The sequence below is a fragment of the Capricornis sumatraensis genome, chromosome 4, assembly GCF_032405125.1.
Source record: "Capricornis sumatraensis isolate serow.1 chromosome 4, serow.2, whole genome shotgun sequence".
In the NCBI taxonomy this organism is placed as follows: domain Eukaryota; kingdom Metazoa; phylum Chordata; class Mammalia; order Artiodactyla; family Bovidae; genus Capricornis; species Capricornis sumatraensis.
The window spans coordinates 41,963,359-41,979,645 of record NC_091072.1 but is presented as its reverse complement, the minus strand read 5'-3'; the positions used below and the strand labels follow the sequence as shown (position 1 = coordinate 41,979,645).

The 16,287-nt window shown below is 40.3% G+C and overlaps 1 protein-coding gene across 1 annotated transcript in view; it reads right to left on the bottom strand.

The window, feature by feature from the left end:
• The window catches only part of CSMD1 (CUB and Sushi multiple domains 1), a 1,675,023-nt gene that overhangs the window by 240,146 nt on the left and 1,418,590 nt on the right, over positions 1-16,287 (bottom strand). Inside the window, exons 28-30 of the mRNA XM_068971399.1 lie at positions 13,986-14,124; positions 10,022-10,209; positions 982-1,176 (exon numbers count right to left, since the gene is read on the bottom strand). Coding sequence (XP_068827500.1) covers positions 982-1,176; positions 10,022-10,209; positions 13,986-14,124 — 522 coding nt within the window. The remainder of the gene's footprint in view (positions 1-981; positions 1,177-10,021; positions 10,210-13,985; positions 14,125-16,287) is intronic.

Here is a 16,287-nt window from a genome sequence, read left to right as displayed (position 1 = left end):
ATGTTCTTTAATATACAAACTACAGAGATGTTTAAAATATAGCAACATTCACTTAGCTTAATTGGTGATCTGAGTAATTCACAGACATTAATTCAGCACAAATGCACTGTTCTTCATAAGATATCCAAAATAAACTATGGGAAAGGTCATTTCTGCTTAATGATTTGGAATTCTTAAGTTTCATTTAAATTTAAAGAAATAAGGAAAATCATTCTTTGATGTTTTATGCACACAGATACGATGACTAGTTAACAGAAACTGTTTGATGGGTCTTCAGATATGGAAAAAACCTCTAATTTAAAATTAGATTATTTATCTATTGCCTAAATGTGACCTCTTTTTTTTTTTTTTATTGAGTCTGTGACTAGAGAATTTATTGTGATCCCTCATAAGTTCAAAGCATGTTTGAATTTAATACAATGCACAGTTTTCACAGTTAGAAATGACCAACTATCTAAGTGAAAGAACAGTCTTTTGGACTCTGTGGGAGAGGGAGAGGTGGGATGATTTGGGAGAATGGCATTGAAACATGTATAATATCATATATGAAGCAAATTGCCAGTCCAGGTTCGATGCATGATACTAGATGCTTGGGGCTGGTGCACTGGGACGACCCAGAGGGATGGTATGGGGAGGGAGGAGGGAGGGGGGTTCAGGATGGGGAACATGTGTATACCCATGGCGGATTCATGTTGATGTATGGCAAAACCAATACAATATTGTAAAGTAATTAATCTCCAATTAAAATATATATATTTATATTTTTAAGAAAAAAAAAGAAAAATACTCTTCTCCCAGAAACCTGAGTAAATTAAATTAAACAGTCAAGGAAGTCCAAATCCTTATCCCACATTGCTCTGCAGGGTCACCCCACTAATAGGGGTAGAGGACTGATGTGCAGACCCTTTCCCAAATGAGGGCCCAAGTTCCAGAGGCAAGTTATTCCTGAAGACAGCTATGGCCCCACACGTCGGTACGTACCATTGCAGGAGGGCAAGACCCGGTTCCATGCAGGCTTTCCGTCTCCTCCAATTACACACGTGATGGAAGATGGGTCAGCGATCTTGTAGCCAGAGTCACACTGGTACGTGACAGTTGAGCCGAGCTTGAAGTCGGTCCCAATCCTCGTCCCATTCATTATGTTTCCAGGGTCAAAACAGGCTTCCCGTGGTTTCTCTGTGGGATAAATGAATGCAAACTCCATGAGAGCAGGGATTTTATTTCTTTAAGTCTCCAGCAAATGAAAAATGCTCAAAAAGAAATTGATTGACTCATGGCCAAGTTGTTAATGTTCAAGTCAATGATTATCATAGAAAAACAGAAAAAACTCCTTTGATAAAATTACATTCCTCATTTTTCAAGTGACAATAAACTGCAGAATTCCTGTTGTGGTTGATTTCCTGACTTTTATATTTTATTCATAGTAAAATGAAATCACACCACATTTTAGGAAGAGATGCGAGAACTGGCTCCTCAAAAGGAAGTGGGCTTAATTCATGTGAGTTAAGGGTGATATTTTATGCTGGGAAGACGATCAAGGAAGGAAGTTCTGATCTTGTACTACCCTCAGTGAATCAATGATGCTAAACTTAGCTGGAAAACATGTTTCCTGATCCATAAGGGCCAGGCCTTGTGCCTGGAATGTAATAATTACCCAAGACAGTTCCATGCTAATTGCAGTACCTGTTGCAAGGAAGTGAGGGTGGATCATGTATCAGGCATTGAGCTGGATATCTTGCATGTTTCATTCAAATGTTCACCCACTTCTGCGACATGAGGATGATCTGGACACTGTTTTACATTTTGAGAATACGAAGCTCAAGATAGGCTAAATAATTTTCACAAAAATGCCCTGAGAAGTCCTGTCCAGTTATAGGACCACTAAAGGACACATTTGCTAAAAACCTTGTTGTTTAGTCACTCAGTCATGTCAGACTCTTTGCGACCCCATGGACTGCAGCATTTCAGGTTTCCTTATCCTTCACCATTTCCTGGAGTTTGCTCAAATTCCTGTCCATTGAGTCAGTGATGCCATTCAACCATCTCATCCTTTGCCATCCCCTTCTCCTCTGGCCCTCAATCTTTCCCAGCATCAGGGTTTTCTTCCAGTGTGTTGGCTCTTCACATCAGGTGGCCAAAGTTTTGGAGCTTCAGCTTCAGCATCAGTCCTTTCAGTGAATATTCAGGGTTGATTTCTTTTAGAACTGACTGGTTTGATCTCCTTGCTGTCCAGGGGACTCTCAAGAGTCTCCTCCAGCACCATGACTCCAAAACATCAATTCTTCAGCACTCAGCCTGCTTTATGGTCTAACTCTCACGTCTATACATGACTACTGGAAAAATCATAGCTTTGACTAGATGAACCTAGCAAAATGATGTCTCTGCTTTTTAATACACTTTCTAGGTAGGTATTTCATAGCTTTTCTTCCAAGGCTAAAAACCTTTCTTCTTCCAAATATAAGTACAAAGGTGTCTTCTTTCTCTCACACAGTCTTGTAGCTGTGTTTTGTAGCTTGTGTCTTGGTAGCTTTAAATATTGTAAATATTCTATTTTAGCAGACCTTCCAAATATCTCTAAATCATGTATCTATATATCCTTCTGTTGCATATAATTCCACCATTTGAATTGCTTTCTGTTTGTGCTTTTCAACTTTGTTCACTCCATCAGCAAAGCCCCTTGTAACATCAGAAACCTTTGGAATGGAATTTTATAGCTTTTCAAGTGATCGATATAGATGTTATACTGAAATGTTTTTCTTTTCTTTTTTGGGGGGGTTGCAGTTAAGAAAATGCTGTTTGTTATGAATATGTGTGAGTGTGTGTGTGGAATGGGGTTATCATTAATAATACAGATATAGGCTCAAGGATAACTTGAGTGCATAAAATAAATATATGTTTCAGCTCCTTTCATTTTTTGACAATCTTTCCCCGAGGGCTAAGCACACAAATAAAGGATTTCTGGAGAGTATAAATGCAAAGCTTCATTTTACCTTTATGGGGAGTTGTGATCAATATGGATTATGTTCCCTTTTAAACATTTTCCCTCACTGAGTATCTGCCTACTGTGTATGTGTATTCAGTCACGTCTGACTCCTTGCAACCCCATGGACTGCAGCCCACCAGGCTCCTCTGTCCATGGAATTCTCCAGGCAAGAACGATGGAGTGGGTTGCCATTTCCTTCTCCAGGGGAACTTCCTGACTCTAGGATCAAAGAGACTCCCCTCTCTTGCATCTCCTGCATTGGCAGGAGGGTTCTTGATCACTGTGCCACCTGGCAAACTCACTGCCAGTGAGTAAATCCACACAGTGGTATTAGAGGATGCTCCTGGGAGACTGTGGCAAGGGAGCTGGGAAAGAGTAAAGATGAAATGAGCTCTGAAAACTGCATCTTGCATCCTCTGAGGAATGGTTTACATGCAGCAGAAGAGGGACAAGGCACAAACTTTGTAAAGTTTTGGAGGACAGAGAAGAGGCCTGTTTTTGGCTGCATTTATTCAATACTTCTCAGCATAGTTTTAATTGTCTCTGTGTCAACATCAGCCAAACAGAGATCTCTTTGGCAATGTTTCCCAATCTATTATAATCAACTATTAGAATATATTATTTACATACTTTTGTTAAAAGCACAACATAAATATATAAATATTATGTTATCATGAGTATCATATGTGCTATATAATCATATATATCATAGATAATATAACAATTATCACATATCATACCTCATTATCATGTGTATCATATACCATGTATACTATATTATCACACATATTAAACATTACCATATGCATCATATGCCGTATGTACTATATTAGCATATATAACATATTAAACATTATCATACATCATACATATCATATGCAATGCATAATATTTCAATTATCATACATAATATATCATATGTATACATTTTGGAAACCCCTCTAGGTCTTCTATTTTGCTTTGGTTAGAGTCTTGCAGCAAGAGCTGTGAACTCTGTTGGGACCCATGCTCTCTAATCACTTCATTAAAAACTGATTTGTTCAAGGAGTAGGGGACATTCTGATAATTCTTTGTAGCTTCCTCAAATCCCATAGAGAGCATAGATCCATTTATTTTAATCAAATAAGCGACAAATAAGCAAAACTGTGGTCACCGGAATAATCTTTCCATCAGCTTCCTTCCAGGAGAACATACCCAGCATCTAATAAATACAAGCACTGGTCTAGGGTATACATTTTTCTCCTATAAAATAACAGAGAAAAAATGCATTTCTCATGCCTGGTCAGCCTTTTTGATAATTTTTTGTTATAAATGTCTGTTGGTTTAGGGTATGTTTGGTTAAATAACACACCCTCAATTTTCTGCTCCATGTTGCTAATGGAGAGCTTTGAGGCCAGTTTTTCTTCATTTCTCCAAATGAACTGCATCGAATCTTTTGGTTCCATTTACTCAGTTGTCAGTTCAGGATGTTTCGTGATAAATCACGGTACTTTTTCTGCTTACAATTTGTCACAATTTCTAAGGAGATGACTTCATTACACAGTTCCTGTCAGTTCTGCTTAAGGACGCTTCCCAGAACTCTTGCCCTAGAGCCATGTCGATGGACTCTGCGGGGTCTCTGGGGTCACTGGCAGGACTGCCCCGAGGCTCCTTCGGGTCAAGTCCAACCGCCATGTCTGCTCTCTGCTTCCCTGACCAATGACAAATGCATAATCTTTTTTTTTTTTTTCCCTTGAAGTACAGTTGAGTTACAATATTATATTAGTTTCAGGTGTACCAACAGTATGGTGATTCACTATTTTTGCAGATTGAATTCCATCATAAGTTATTACAAAATAATGGCTTCAATTTCCTGTGCTGTGAACAACAGAGGATGGGATGGTTGGATGGCATCATCAACTAAACGGACATGAGTTTGAGCGAACTCCTGGAGATAGTGAAGGACAGAGGAGTCTGCTGTGCTGCAATCCATGGAGTGGCAGAGTCAGATACCACTTAGCAGCTGAACAGCAACAAAATAGTGGCTATAATTCCCTGTGGTGCAAAAAATGTCCTTGCTGCTTATCTACTTTATACGTGTGTGTGTTAGTCGCTCAGTCTTGTCCAACTCTTTGTGACCGCATGTACAGTAGCCTGACAGGCTCCTCTGTCCATGGGATTTTCCAGGCAACAATACTGGAGTGGGTTGTCATTTCCTTCTCCAGGGGATCTTCCCAACCCAGGAACTGAACCCAGGTCTCCTGTACTGCAGGCAGATTCTTTACTCTCTGAGCCACCAGGGAAGTAGTAGTTAGCTAATCCTGTACCCCTAGTTGGTCTCTCTCCGTTCCTTTTCCCATTCGGTAACCACCAGTTTGTTTCCTATGTCTGTGAGGCTGTTTCTGCTTTGCTTATACATTAATTTATATTATTTTTTAGATTACACTTCAGTTCAGTTCAGTTGCTCAATAGTGCACAATTCTTCGCGACCCCATGGACTACAGCACACCAGGCCTCCCGGTTCATCACCAACTCTTGGAGTTTACTCAAACACATGCCTCATGAACAGTATGAAAAGGCAAAAAGATAGGACACTGAAATACAAACTCCCCAGACTGGTAGGGGCCCAATATGCTACTGGAGATCAGTGGAGAAATAACTCCAGAAAGAATGAAGAGACACAGACAAAACAAAAACAACACCCAGTTGTGAATGTGATTGGTGATAAAAGTAAAGTCCAATGCTATAAACAACAATATTGCATAAGAACTTGGAATGTTAGGTCCATGAATCAAGGCAAATTGGAAGTTGGTCAAACAGGAGACGGCAAGAGTGAACGTTGACATTTTAGGACTCAGCGAACTAAAATGGACTGGAATGGGTGAATTTAGCTCAGTTCAGTTCAGTTGCTTAGTTGTGTCCAACTTTTTGTGACCCCATGAACTGTAGTACGCAAGGATCCCTGTCCATCACCAACTCCTGGATTTCATTCACACTCATGTCCACTGAGTCGGTGATGCCATCCAGCAATCTCATCCTCTGTTGTCCCCTTTTCCTCCTGCCCCCAACCCCTCCCAGCATCAGTCTTTTCCAATCAGTCAACTCTTTGCATGAGGTGGCCATAGTACTGGAGTTTCAGCTTTAGCATCATTCCTTCCAAAGAATACCCAGGGCTGATCTCCTTCAGAATGGACTGGTTGGATCTCCTTGCAGTCCAAGGGACTCTCAAGAGTCTTCTCCAACACCACAGTTCAAAAGCATCAGTTCTTCAGCTCTCAGCTTTCTTCACAGTCCAACTCTCACATCCATACATGACCACTGGAAAAACCATAGCCTTGACTAGATGGACCTTTGTTGGCAAAGTAATATCTCTGCTTTTGAATATGCTATCTAGGTTCATAACTTTCCTTACAAGGAGTAAGTGTCTTTTAATTTCATGGCTGCAATCACCATCTGCAGTGATTTTGGAGCCCCCCAAAATAAACTCTGACACTGTTTCCACTATTTCCCCATCTATTTCCCATGAAGTGATGGGACCAGATGCCATGATCTTAATTTTCTGAATGTTGAGCTTTAAGCCAACTTTTTCACTCTCCTCTTTCACTTTCATCAAGAGGCTTTTTATTTCCTTTTCACTTTCTGCCATAAGGGTGGTGTCATCTGCATATCTGAGGTTATTGATATTTCTCCCAGCAATCTTGATTCCAGCTTGTGTTTCTTCCAGTCCAGCATTTCTCATGATGTACTCTGCATAGAAGTTAAATAAGCAGGGTGACAATATATAGCCTTGACGTCCTCCTTTTCCTATTTGGAACCAGTCTGTTGTTCCATGTCCAGTTCTAACTGTTGCTTCCTGACCTGCATATAGGTTTCTCAAGAGGCAAGTCAGGTGGTCTGGTATTCCCATCTCTTTCAAAATTTTCCACAGTTTATTGTGATCCACACAGTCAAAGGCTTTGGCATAGTCAATAAAGCAGAAATAGATGGTTTTCTGGAAATCTCTTGCTTTTTCCATGATCCAGCAGATGTTGGCAATTTGATCTCTGGTTCCTCTGCCTTTTCTAAAACCAGCTTGAAGATCTGGAAGTTCACGGTTCATGTATTGCTGAAGCCTGGCTTGGAGAATTTTGAGCATTACTTTACTAGTATGTGAGATGAGTGCAATCATGTGGTAGTTTGAGCATTCTTTGGCATTGCCTTTCCTTGGGATTGGAATGAAAAATGACCTTTTCCAGTCCTGTGGCCACTGCTGAGTTTTCCAAACTTGCTGGCATATCAAGTGTAGCACTTTCACAGCATCATCTTTCAGGGTTTGAAATAGCTCAACTGGAATTCCATCACCTCCACTAGCTTTGTTCGTAGTGATGCTTCCTAAGGCCCATTTGACTTCATATTCCAGGATGTCTGGCTCTAGGTGAGTGATCACACCATCATGATTATCTGGCTCAGATGACCATTATATCTACTCTTGTGGGCAATAATCCCTTAGAAGAAATGGAGTAGCCATCATAGTCAACAAGACTGCGAAATGTAGTACTTGGATGCAATCTCAAAAATTACAGAATTATCTCAGTTCGTTTCCAAGGCAAATCATCCAATATCACAGTAATCCAAGTCTAGGCCCCGACCAGTAATGCTGAAGAAACTGAAGTTGAATGGTTCTATGAAGACCTACAGGACCTTTTAGAACTAACACCCAAAAAAGATGTCCTTTTCATTATAGGAGACTGGAATGCAAAAGTAGAAAGTCAAGAAACACCTGGAGTAACAGGCAAATTTAGCCTTGGAGTACAGACTGAAGCAGTGCAAAGGCTAATAGAGTTTTGCCAAGAGAACACACTGGTCATAGCAAGCACCCTCTTCCAACAGCACAAGACTCTACACATGGACATCACCAGATGGTTGACACTGAAATCAGACTGATTATAGTCTTTGCAGCCAAAGATGGAGAAGCTCTAAACAGTCAGCAAAAACAAGACCGGGAGCTGACTGTGGCTCAGATCATAAACTCCTCATTGCCAAATTCAGACTTAAATTGAAAAAAGTAGAGAAAACCACTAGACCATTAAGGTATGACCTAAATCAAATCCCTTATGATTATATAGTGGATATGAGAAATATATTTAAGGGACTAGATCTGATAGACAGAGTACCTAATGAAGTATGGAGGGAGGTTCATGACATCGTACAGGAGACAGGGATCAAGACCATCCCTAAGAACAAGAAATGCAAAAAAGCAATATGGCTGTCTGAGGAGGCCTTACAAATAGCCCCTGAAAAGAAGAGAAGCAAAAAGCAAAAGAGAAAAGGAAAGATATACCCATTTGAATGCAGAGTTCCAAAGAATAGCAAGGAGAGATAAGAAAGCCTTCTTCAGTGATCAGCGCAAAGAAATAGAGGAAAACAACAGAATGGGAAAGACTAGAGATCTCTTCAAGAAAATTAGAGATACTAGGGAACATTTCATGCAAAAATGGGCACAATAAAGATTCTATTTTTAAGTGATAAAATTGTAAACTGTAATAAAGATCAGAAAATTTGTAGATGTTAGTGTTTTGGAAGAAGTAAATTAATTTTCTACTTAAAAATCATATCAATAAATGCAAGTTCGTTAAAAGGTTAACAAGAGTTGAAACAGTCTAAGTTTTATTTTATAATTCTGGTAACTAATAACTAACTGACACACTTAAACAAACATATGCATACATATACATATTCACTATTTTTATAAAGCCCTCAGACACGACTGAGCGACTTCACTTTCACTTTTCACTTTCCCCGCATTGGAGAAGGAAATGGCAACCCACTCCAGTGTTCTTGCCTGGAGAATCCCAGGGATGGGGGAGCCTTTTGGGCTGCATCTATGGGGTCGCACAGAGTCGGACACGACTGAAGTGACTTAGCAGCAGCAGCAGGACTATTGTCAGCTATAAGTTGGTAAGTCCTTTTCTCTAATTCTTTGTAAGGTGCCCTGTGTTTTCCTTGTTAACATGAGAAATAAATTTGAAAATATATATATATTTATTTTCATTACCCCGAGGGCAAAATGCTTAGGTTGGGGTGGTTTTTGCTTGTGAGTTTTCTGTGTGTTTTCTCTGGATGCTGGTGACAGTGGGTGATAGACCCCAGAGAAGTGGGCAACACTCATCATGTGACCAAAGCAGAAAGATGTGAGCAGAATCAGTGCTTGTGTGTGCGTGTGTCCCTGTGTGCTCAATCGCTCAGTCATGTCTGACTCTGCAACTCTGTGGACTGTTACCAGGCTCCTCTGTTACCATTCCCTCCTCCTGGTATTTTCCCGACCCAGGGATCAAACCCATGTTCCTTGTGTTTCCTGCGCTGGCAGGTAGGATTCTTTACCACTAATGCCACCTGGAAAGCCCTGGGATCAGTACTTATGCCCCATCAAACCAACACCATAGGTGAAAGGACAGGGAAAGGGCAATCAATATTTTACATTTTGAAAAATACTGAGATAAAACTAAGCTGGTTGATGTACTTATATAGAGTCATCCTAGAGAAACAAGATAGTAAAATAATCTTAAAATAGTCCTTAATTACTTCAATTATTCATTGCATGTGCTAAGTCACTTAAGTTGTGTCTGATTCTTTGAGACCCCATGGACTGTAGCCCCCATCTGCAGGTTTCTCTGTCCATGGGATTCTCCAGGCAAGAATACTGGAGTGGGTTGTCATTTCCTCCTCCAGGGGATCTTCCTGACCCAGGGATTGAACCCTCATCTCTTATGTCTCCTGGATTGACAGGCAGGTTCTTTACCACCAGCACCAATCATAATTTATCTTTAAGTGGCCATGAGTCTGGAGAAAAAACAAAAACAAAACTTCCTCCCCTACTTTCTTTTCTTTTGGCTAAGGTAGAAATGCATGTTGGAAATTTCTTCTCCTCTGGAGAGATTGGAACCTCCTCCCTAGACAGGTGAGAAAGATGTCAGAATTTTATGCATTAAAGAGATAGGCAAGATTTTATAAATAAATGTTTACAATGAAAGCAATTCTGATACAAATTACTTTCCTTGCCAGTTAAGCTGATCACCGTACCTTTAAATTCAATGGCAAACCCCGACAAGCCCACAGAAGCATCGCTTCGAAACGCCAGAAAAAGACTATTTCCGCTGCTCTCAATTCTTTCTGGGGCTTGAGAACCCTGGAAACTTCCAATGAGAGGGCTGTTGGAGTCCTCTCCTTCATAGATGTGCAGGAAATCATAGCTGGGCTCCATGTTGAAACTGAAAGGAAAGAATATTGATGAGTTTCCGTATCTCCTGTGTGTCTCTCTTCTTCCCAACTATCAAGTCTCTGAGAGCATACAGCGATTGTATTTGCCTTTGTATTTTAACTTTTAAAAAGCAGGATGATCCAAAACCTAAATACAATAATAATCAAAATGGCAATAAATACAACAGACATCAATTATAACAAATATTAGTAGTATTTTACATAACAACCATTATCTTCAATACAGTATGATTTGAAGATATTATAGATACAGTGTCTCTTCCCTGTAACTGTGATATTTCTAATGAATGCAGTTTAAAGGAAGGTGGTTCAGAAATGATGCATTTCCACTGATATTTGATTTTTATGTGAAAATATTTTTAGTTTAGTAATATATATCCTTGGTGTTTGGGCTTACCTGGTGGCTCAGATGGTAAAGAGTGTGCCTGCTGTTAATCCTTGGTGTTGCTGATGATTCTTAAAGTTCAAAAATATTTTTGGTTCTTTACTTTTAAAATTGTAATTGCCTCTGCTTGCTTAGGTAATTCGGCCAATATTTGCAGTCCTTACAATGGTACAAAGTGTGGAAGTCAAATCTCACGTCATTTCACCATGGCTGAATGTTCCAATTTTCTCTCCCTTCTCCCTCCTTCTTCCTCTCTCCCGTTCCCACCCTCTGTATTTCTCTGTCTCTCTCATAATGTGAACACCCTAATAATTTCCCGTGTCTGACAATTAAAGTCCAAAGCTCTCAAGTGGAATATGGTTTGAAATGTCTCTGCCATTTACGGCAATAAGGATGACAATAATCTAGGAACTTGAAACATACGTCCACTCTGAAGTGAAAGACTGAACTTGGTTCAGGCATCTAAGAGTGGGGTCAGAATAGCAAATACAGCAGACAGAGGCTCAGCTGTAGCCCATTTTGCCTGGCCCTCCTCTGTCCTGGCACCTCTAAGTCAGATACTTTAGGGTCCTTAACGTGGACCAGTCCAGGCAGCTTCCACTCTCTTTCCTTTCCTTTGGCGACATATTTAGATATACAAGGATGGAGAGAGTCAGGCATTTTTAGATATTATCAGAAACACATACTGTTGTTTAAGTAGCTCAAATTTATCTGGAGATTCAAGTAATAAAGCATGAAGCCTAGGTCCCTCCCAAAGCTGCCCCTGGGTTCTGAAGGGTGCAACATGGGAGATGGCCATGGACCCCACATGAGTGTGCTACCTGCATCTGCACTTCTCCGCCCTACTCCCCATCAGGGTGCCCCCACTCCCACGTGAGCACATTTACTCAAGGAGTTTGTTAAAGGTTTCAGAGCCTGCTTATCTGATAAGTTCCCTGAAGTTGGAAACGAAGAGGAAGTAAAAGATTGGAATGATTGCAGAGTGAATAAAGAGGCCAAAAGGAATCGCAGTGACCCAGCAGAACGTGATGGTAATAACAGTTTCAGTTAGAATAGTTTACAAGGGTGTTTTTAGATTCTGATCACGCGACACCCCTGTAACTGGCAGAACTAATCATTATGATAGATTATTCTGAATGATGGAAATTCGGTTGGGCACAAACAAGTACATTCTACCTGCCCTCTGCTTTGGATGCCCATCACGTATGCCCTGAGGTCTGAAATGATTCCTGTAAGTAGTGATGGTGCCTTTGGTTAAATCCTGTCTTATATCTATCTACACCAGATGCACAGACCTACACACTCCGAGAACAGGTAGGCGTAAGTCTGGCTACGCTTTTAAACCAAATTCAATTTGGGTTCCAATATGTGAGTGGCATCCGCCCCAAAGTCTACAGAAGTTTTGATAAAACACTCCTCCCCCAAGACTCCCGAGTACAGGACGAGCCTTGAAGTGCGCGTGCGTGTGCTCTAGGCCCTGTCATTCTTTGTCACTGTCCCCTTTGTTTCTGTCTCCTCCAGGTTCCCCCCACCCCCCAGCTGACTGCAGTCTCACTCTTTAAAAGTGTGTCCTGGGCAGCTGGTGCCAATAGCAGCCTCTTTGCCAAAGTCCTTGAGCATCTCTGCTCCCAGCTGGTACCCTGGCTTCCTCCCTCTCTCTACTCAGTAAATCTAGGAGCTGAGGTCCCAGAAAAATGTCGCACCCGAGCACACACAAGCTGCCCATTTCTTAGAAGATGTCCCAGACATGCAAGTTTCTGGGACACCCAGCCAGTGAAGGATTCCAAAATCTTAGAATCAGAAGAAAACTTGGAGATTTTCTAGGTCAACCTTCTTCCAGGGAGGTGCACAACATTAAGTGAAAAACTACTTGCATAATATAAAACTGCCTTATATATTGTCAGATGACTCGTGCTGTGGGAAACTTGATAATGAGTCACTCTCTGTGACTCGAAGCAGGAAACGCCTACAAAAAGGGTTCTGTGCCCTCTAGAATGCTTTTAATTGTTAATTTACTTTTAATCCCCTGGCAGCAGAGGTGTCTCCTGATTCTGAGAAAGGCTCCATTAGAATTTAGCATTAACAAAAATCATAAGGATACTCAAAAACATAACCTAGCAAATGTTCACAGCCTTTGTGTAACAGCCAAGTGGCATAATAAAGTACTCGTCATTTGGTAAATTTATAGCAGCTTGAGTAAACTCAGGAAGTGATGGCTTATCAAACTACTTAAAATTCAGAGTCACAGAGGCTTAAATTTACCCTGAGTCAGATCTCATCAAGAAGAGAAAGCAGAGGAAGATGAGCACAACCAGCCCTGGAATACTGATATAAACATCTCAATGAGAGAAACGTGTTCAATTGACAGATAAATAAATATAATTAGACCACTCTGCCTTGAAGAGCTGAGACCAATAGGACAGCATATAGAACCATTTTTCTTTTATCACTTTATTTAGTTCAAAAATCAAAATGTAAACTTGGAAAATATCTTGGGATTTGGAAAGATGCAATTATTGTATGCCAGATATTAATAATGTGATAGTTCTATAGAATTTATATTTGTAATATAAGCATATTATGATTTGAACTTTTACCGTTTAATTTAGCAGAAAGAAGTTACCATTTTTTAAAAAGGACTAATGTTTATTAATTGAAACTTTATAGCATTGAAATTTGGGGAATTTGTGTTTTCAGAGTTCTAGCAAGTCTTGAGTATTTTAATGATTATTAATAACAACACCACCTTGGGGACATCAGACAGGACGTCCTTGGAAATGGATTAGTATCCATGCACTAAGGGAAATATGAGGCACTGATGAGAAATTACACCAAGTATATCCGTGTGTCAGCCGCTCAGTTGTGTCTGACTCTTTGTGACCTCGTGGACTATAGCCCACCAGGCTCCTTTTGTCCATGGGATTTTCCAGGCAAGAATCCTGGAATGGGCTGCTATTTCCTCCTCCAGGACTTCTTCCTGACCCAGAGACTGAACCCTCCTCTCTTGCACTGGCAGGCAGATTCTTTACCACTGAGCCACCTGGGAAGCCACAAGTATATCTAAATCACTCCTTTATTTTCTTGAATATTCTATTAATTAAGCCCTCTCATGTAGAACACATTGCAAAAATGTGTGCAAGATAGTATTTAAAAGTAATTCCTACCACATCATGTGTATCCTAATTCAAGTAGAATGTTGAAAAGCAAAACAACCGATTTCCATGTTTGTCATCCTGCAGCCGGATGCTATCCCTTTTAGGTACAAGACCTCGGGCTTCACCAGATGTGAAATTGAAGGCCCTCTGAAAGGATGAGTGCATTCATCTCCAGGTGTGACATTTAAAGTCTTGCTACAAGGAGGGAGTCCACAAAGCACGGTACCTTTTGAATATCAGGGCAATGACGAAGTCCGGGTTCACCCTCACCCTCCAGTCGCACTCCTTCCCAGGCGGGTAGGGCTGTGGGTAGTTGGGGGACAGGATGACCCCCGCGGGCCCGGTCAGGTTTCCTCCGCACGCCGCTGCCACGGGGAGAGAGGGACGCGGTCAGTGGGAGCTCGTCAGAGGCTGCACGTGGCGTTATTAAGCTGACCCAGGAGATCTGCACATTTTTAATGTGATCATTACCAAATTTTATATACCATCCCACTTCATTTTTAAGGAGGATTATCAATGCTGGCAAATGAAATGTGCATCTTATACTTGCAAACTTTACCCAATTAAACTGGATAGGTTACCCAAATACCCCACACTTCTGTCAAGTACACTATAAATATAAGGAGAAAAAAAAAAGAAACTTGGAGAGGGTAAAATATCTCCATTGATATCAGTTCATGGCCATGTCAATTCTTTGGTCATTTCTTGTGGTTTACAAAGAAGTCATTGCTCACTTACTCTAGGAAGTTTGCTTCAAATGGTATAATTGATCATTCACCTCCTGTTCACTTTTGTAACCCTAAGCCTAGGAGTTTTTGATCATAATAAGTATGCAGGAAATATATGCTGAATAAATGAAGATTTGTTATTTCATAGATTTCTCACAGTCCTCTGCTATATGCAGGGCTTCGGGTATTGTGCCCAGATTTCAAAATGACAAAACTTAACAAGTAAGATTTAGGTGATATCTGAGGCTTGGCAGAAAGTTAAAACCCCTAAAAATATAATTTTGTCACAGTGCTTAGTATGTTTTTATCAGGAAGAAGCATTTTAGATGATAGTAATAAATTTAATGTTTTCTGCAATCTTTAATCACAAGTGTTTACGTAAGTCAACGATTATGTGGTTGATCATTGCCAACAGGCAAGACGGTCTTCATTCTTCAGCCTGAAAATTTGGGGGGTATTTACATTTAGTAGATAAGACTTCTGTTAAAGCTTCTATGCTGTGGAAGTTATTAAAACAATGCAAAATTGACACACACGCTAATTTTAGATAGATAAAAACTACTAGGTTAAAGGTTTTCATATGGAATACTGTGAATTGTCACCAAGTTGTTCTAAAAGAAAAAAAAAATCACCCTGATTAAATTGTACTGTTCCCTCTAAACTGTATACCTTATTTTACTTCATTGATTATGTACATATTCAGGGGAACAAACAAGTAGAGAAGGGAATATGCTAATTACTGATAATTCCCACATAAATACACAGGGACTTTTTTTGAAAACAAGATGAAGATGTACACTTTGTAATCTTCTGAGATGAATGTGTCTTTAAATATCCATTTAACATACTGAAAACTTAACTTTCCATAAGACAAAATCTAACGAATCCCAAGATATTTAGTTATAACTTTAGTTTCATCAAAGGCAAACTCTGAATAATATCACAGGAAATATTTATAATAAATTCTTAAAGATGTACTCTCAAGAGCAATTCGATATAATTTTCTCAAAAATGATTTCAATCACATTTCCCCTAGCATGTAGTTTTATTTTAATAAATGGTGTGGAAACAATCAGCTAAGTGCAAAGAATCAGACAGGACTTAGTGACTGAACGGCAACCACAGAGTGGCTCTCGCAGGACAAGAGGCCACCTCCCCAGAATCAAGTGGACGCTGACAGCGTGGTACACCTGAGCCTGAACAAACAGAGGAGGTGGTGCTGAGGTGGGGAGGGAGGCACCTGAGGGTCTCAGGCAATGCTGCTCCATGCAGGCTTGAAAAGAACAAACTTGGCAGATTCAGGGCACCGTGTACAAGGGAGCCACCAGCAGGAAGAGTTCAGGATGAGACCCAAATATCAATTTATAAGAAACAAAGGGAAGATCCTGTCTTAGTCACACCAGTCCCAGGGGGCATCTTCAAATGAGGTTATTTAAAGACTTGTGGAATTAAGCAGGACCATCTTGCTGGGTTTGTTCTCTCTTCTGATGGGGGACTCTTCATTTTAGTCTCATCAGGTTTTCATTAGCAAACTTGCACAATATTTTGGATAGGATTAGATTTAGTATCAAATGCAATTCAGACACTCTAGAAATTCTCCAGGGGGAATGGACATAAAGATAAATCCTCAAACCCATATCAACCAACAGGCCCTTGTTCGAAATCCTCAGGGTCACTCCCGACACACGGGATAACGAGTTCATCCACTAAGATGTGCAGCAGCATTCTTTAACTAGACACATCGCTACTTCTGCACCAAAACATTTCAATGTTCACACCACTAAATGGGATAAACAGTGT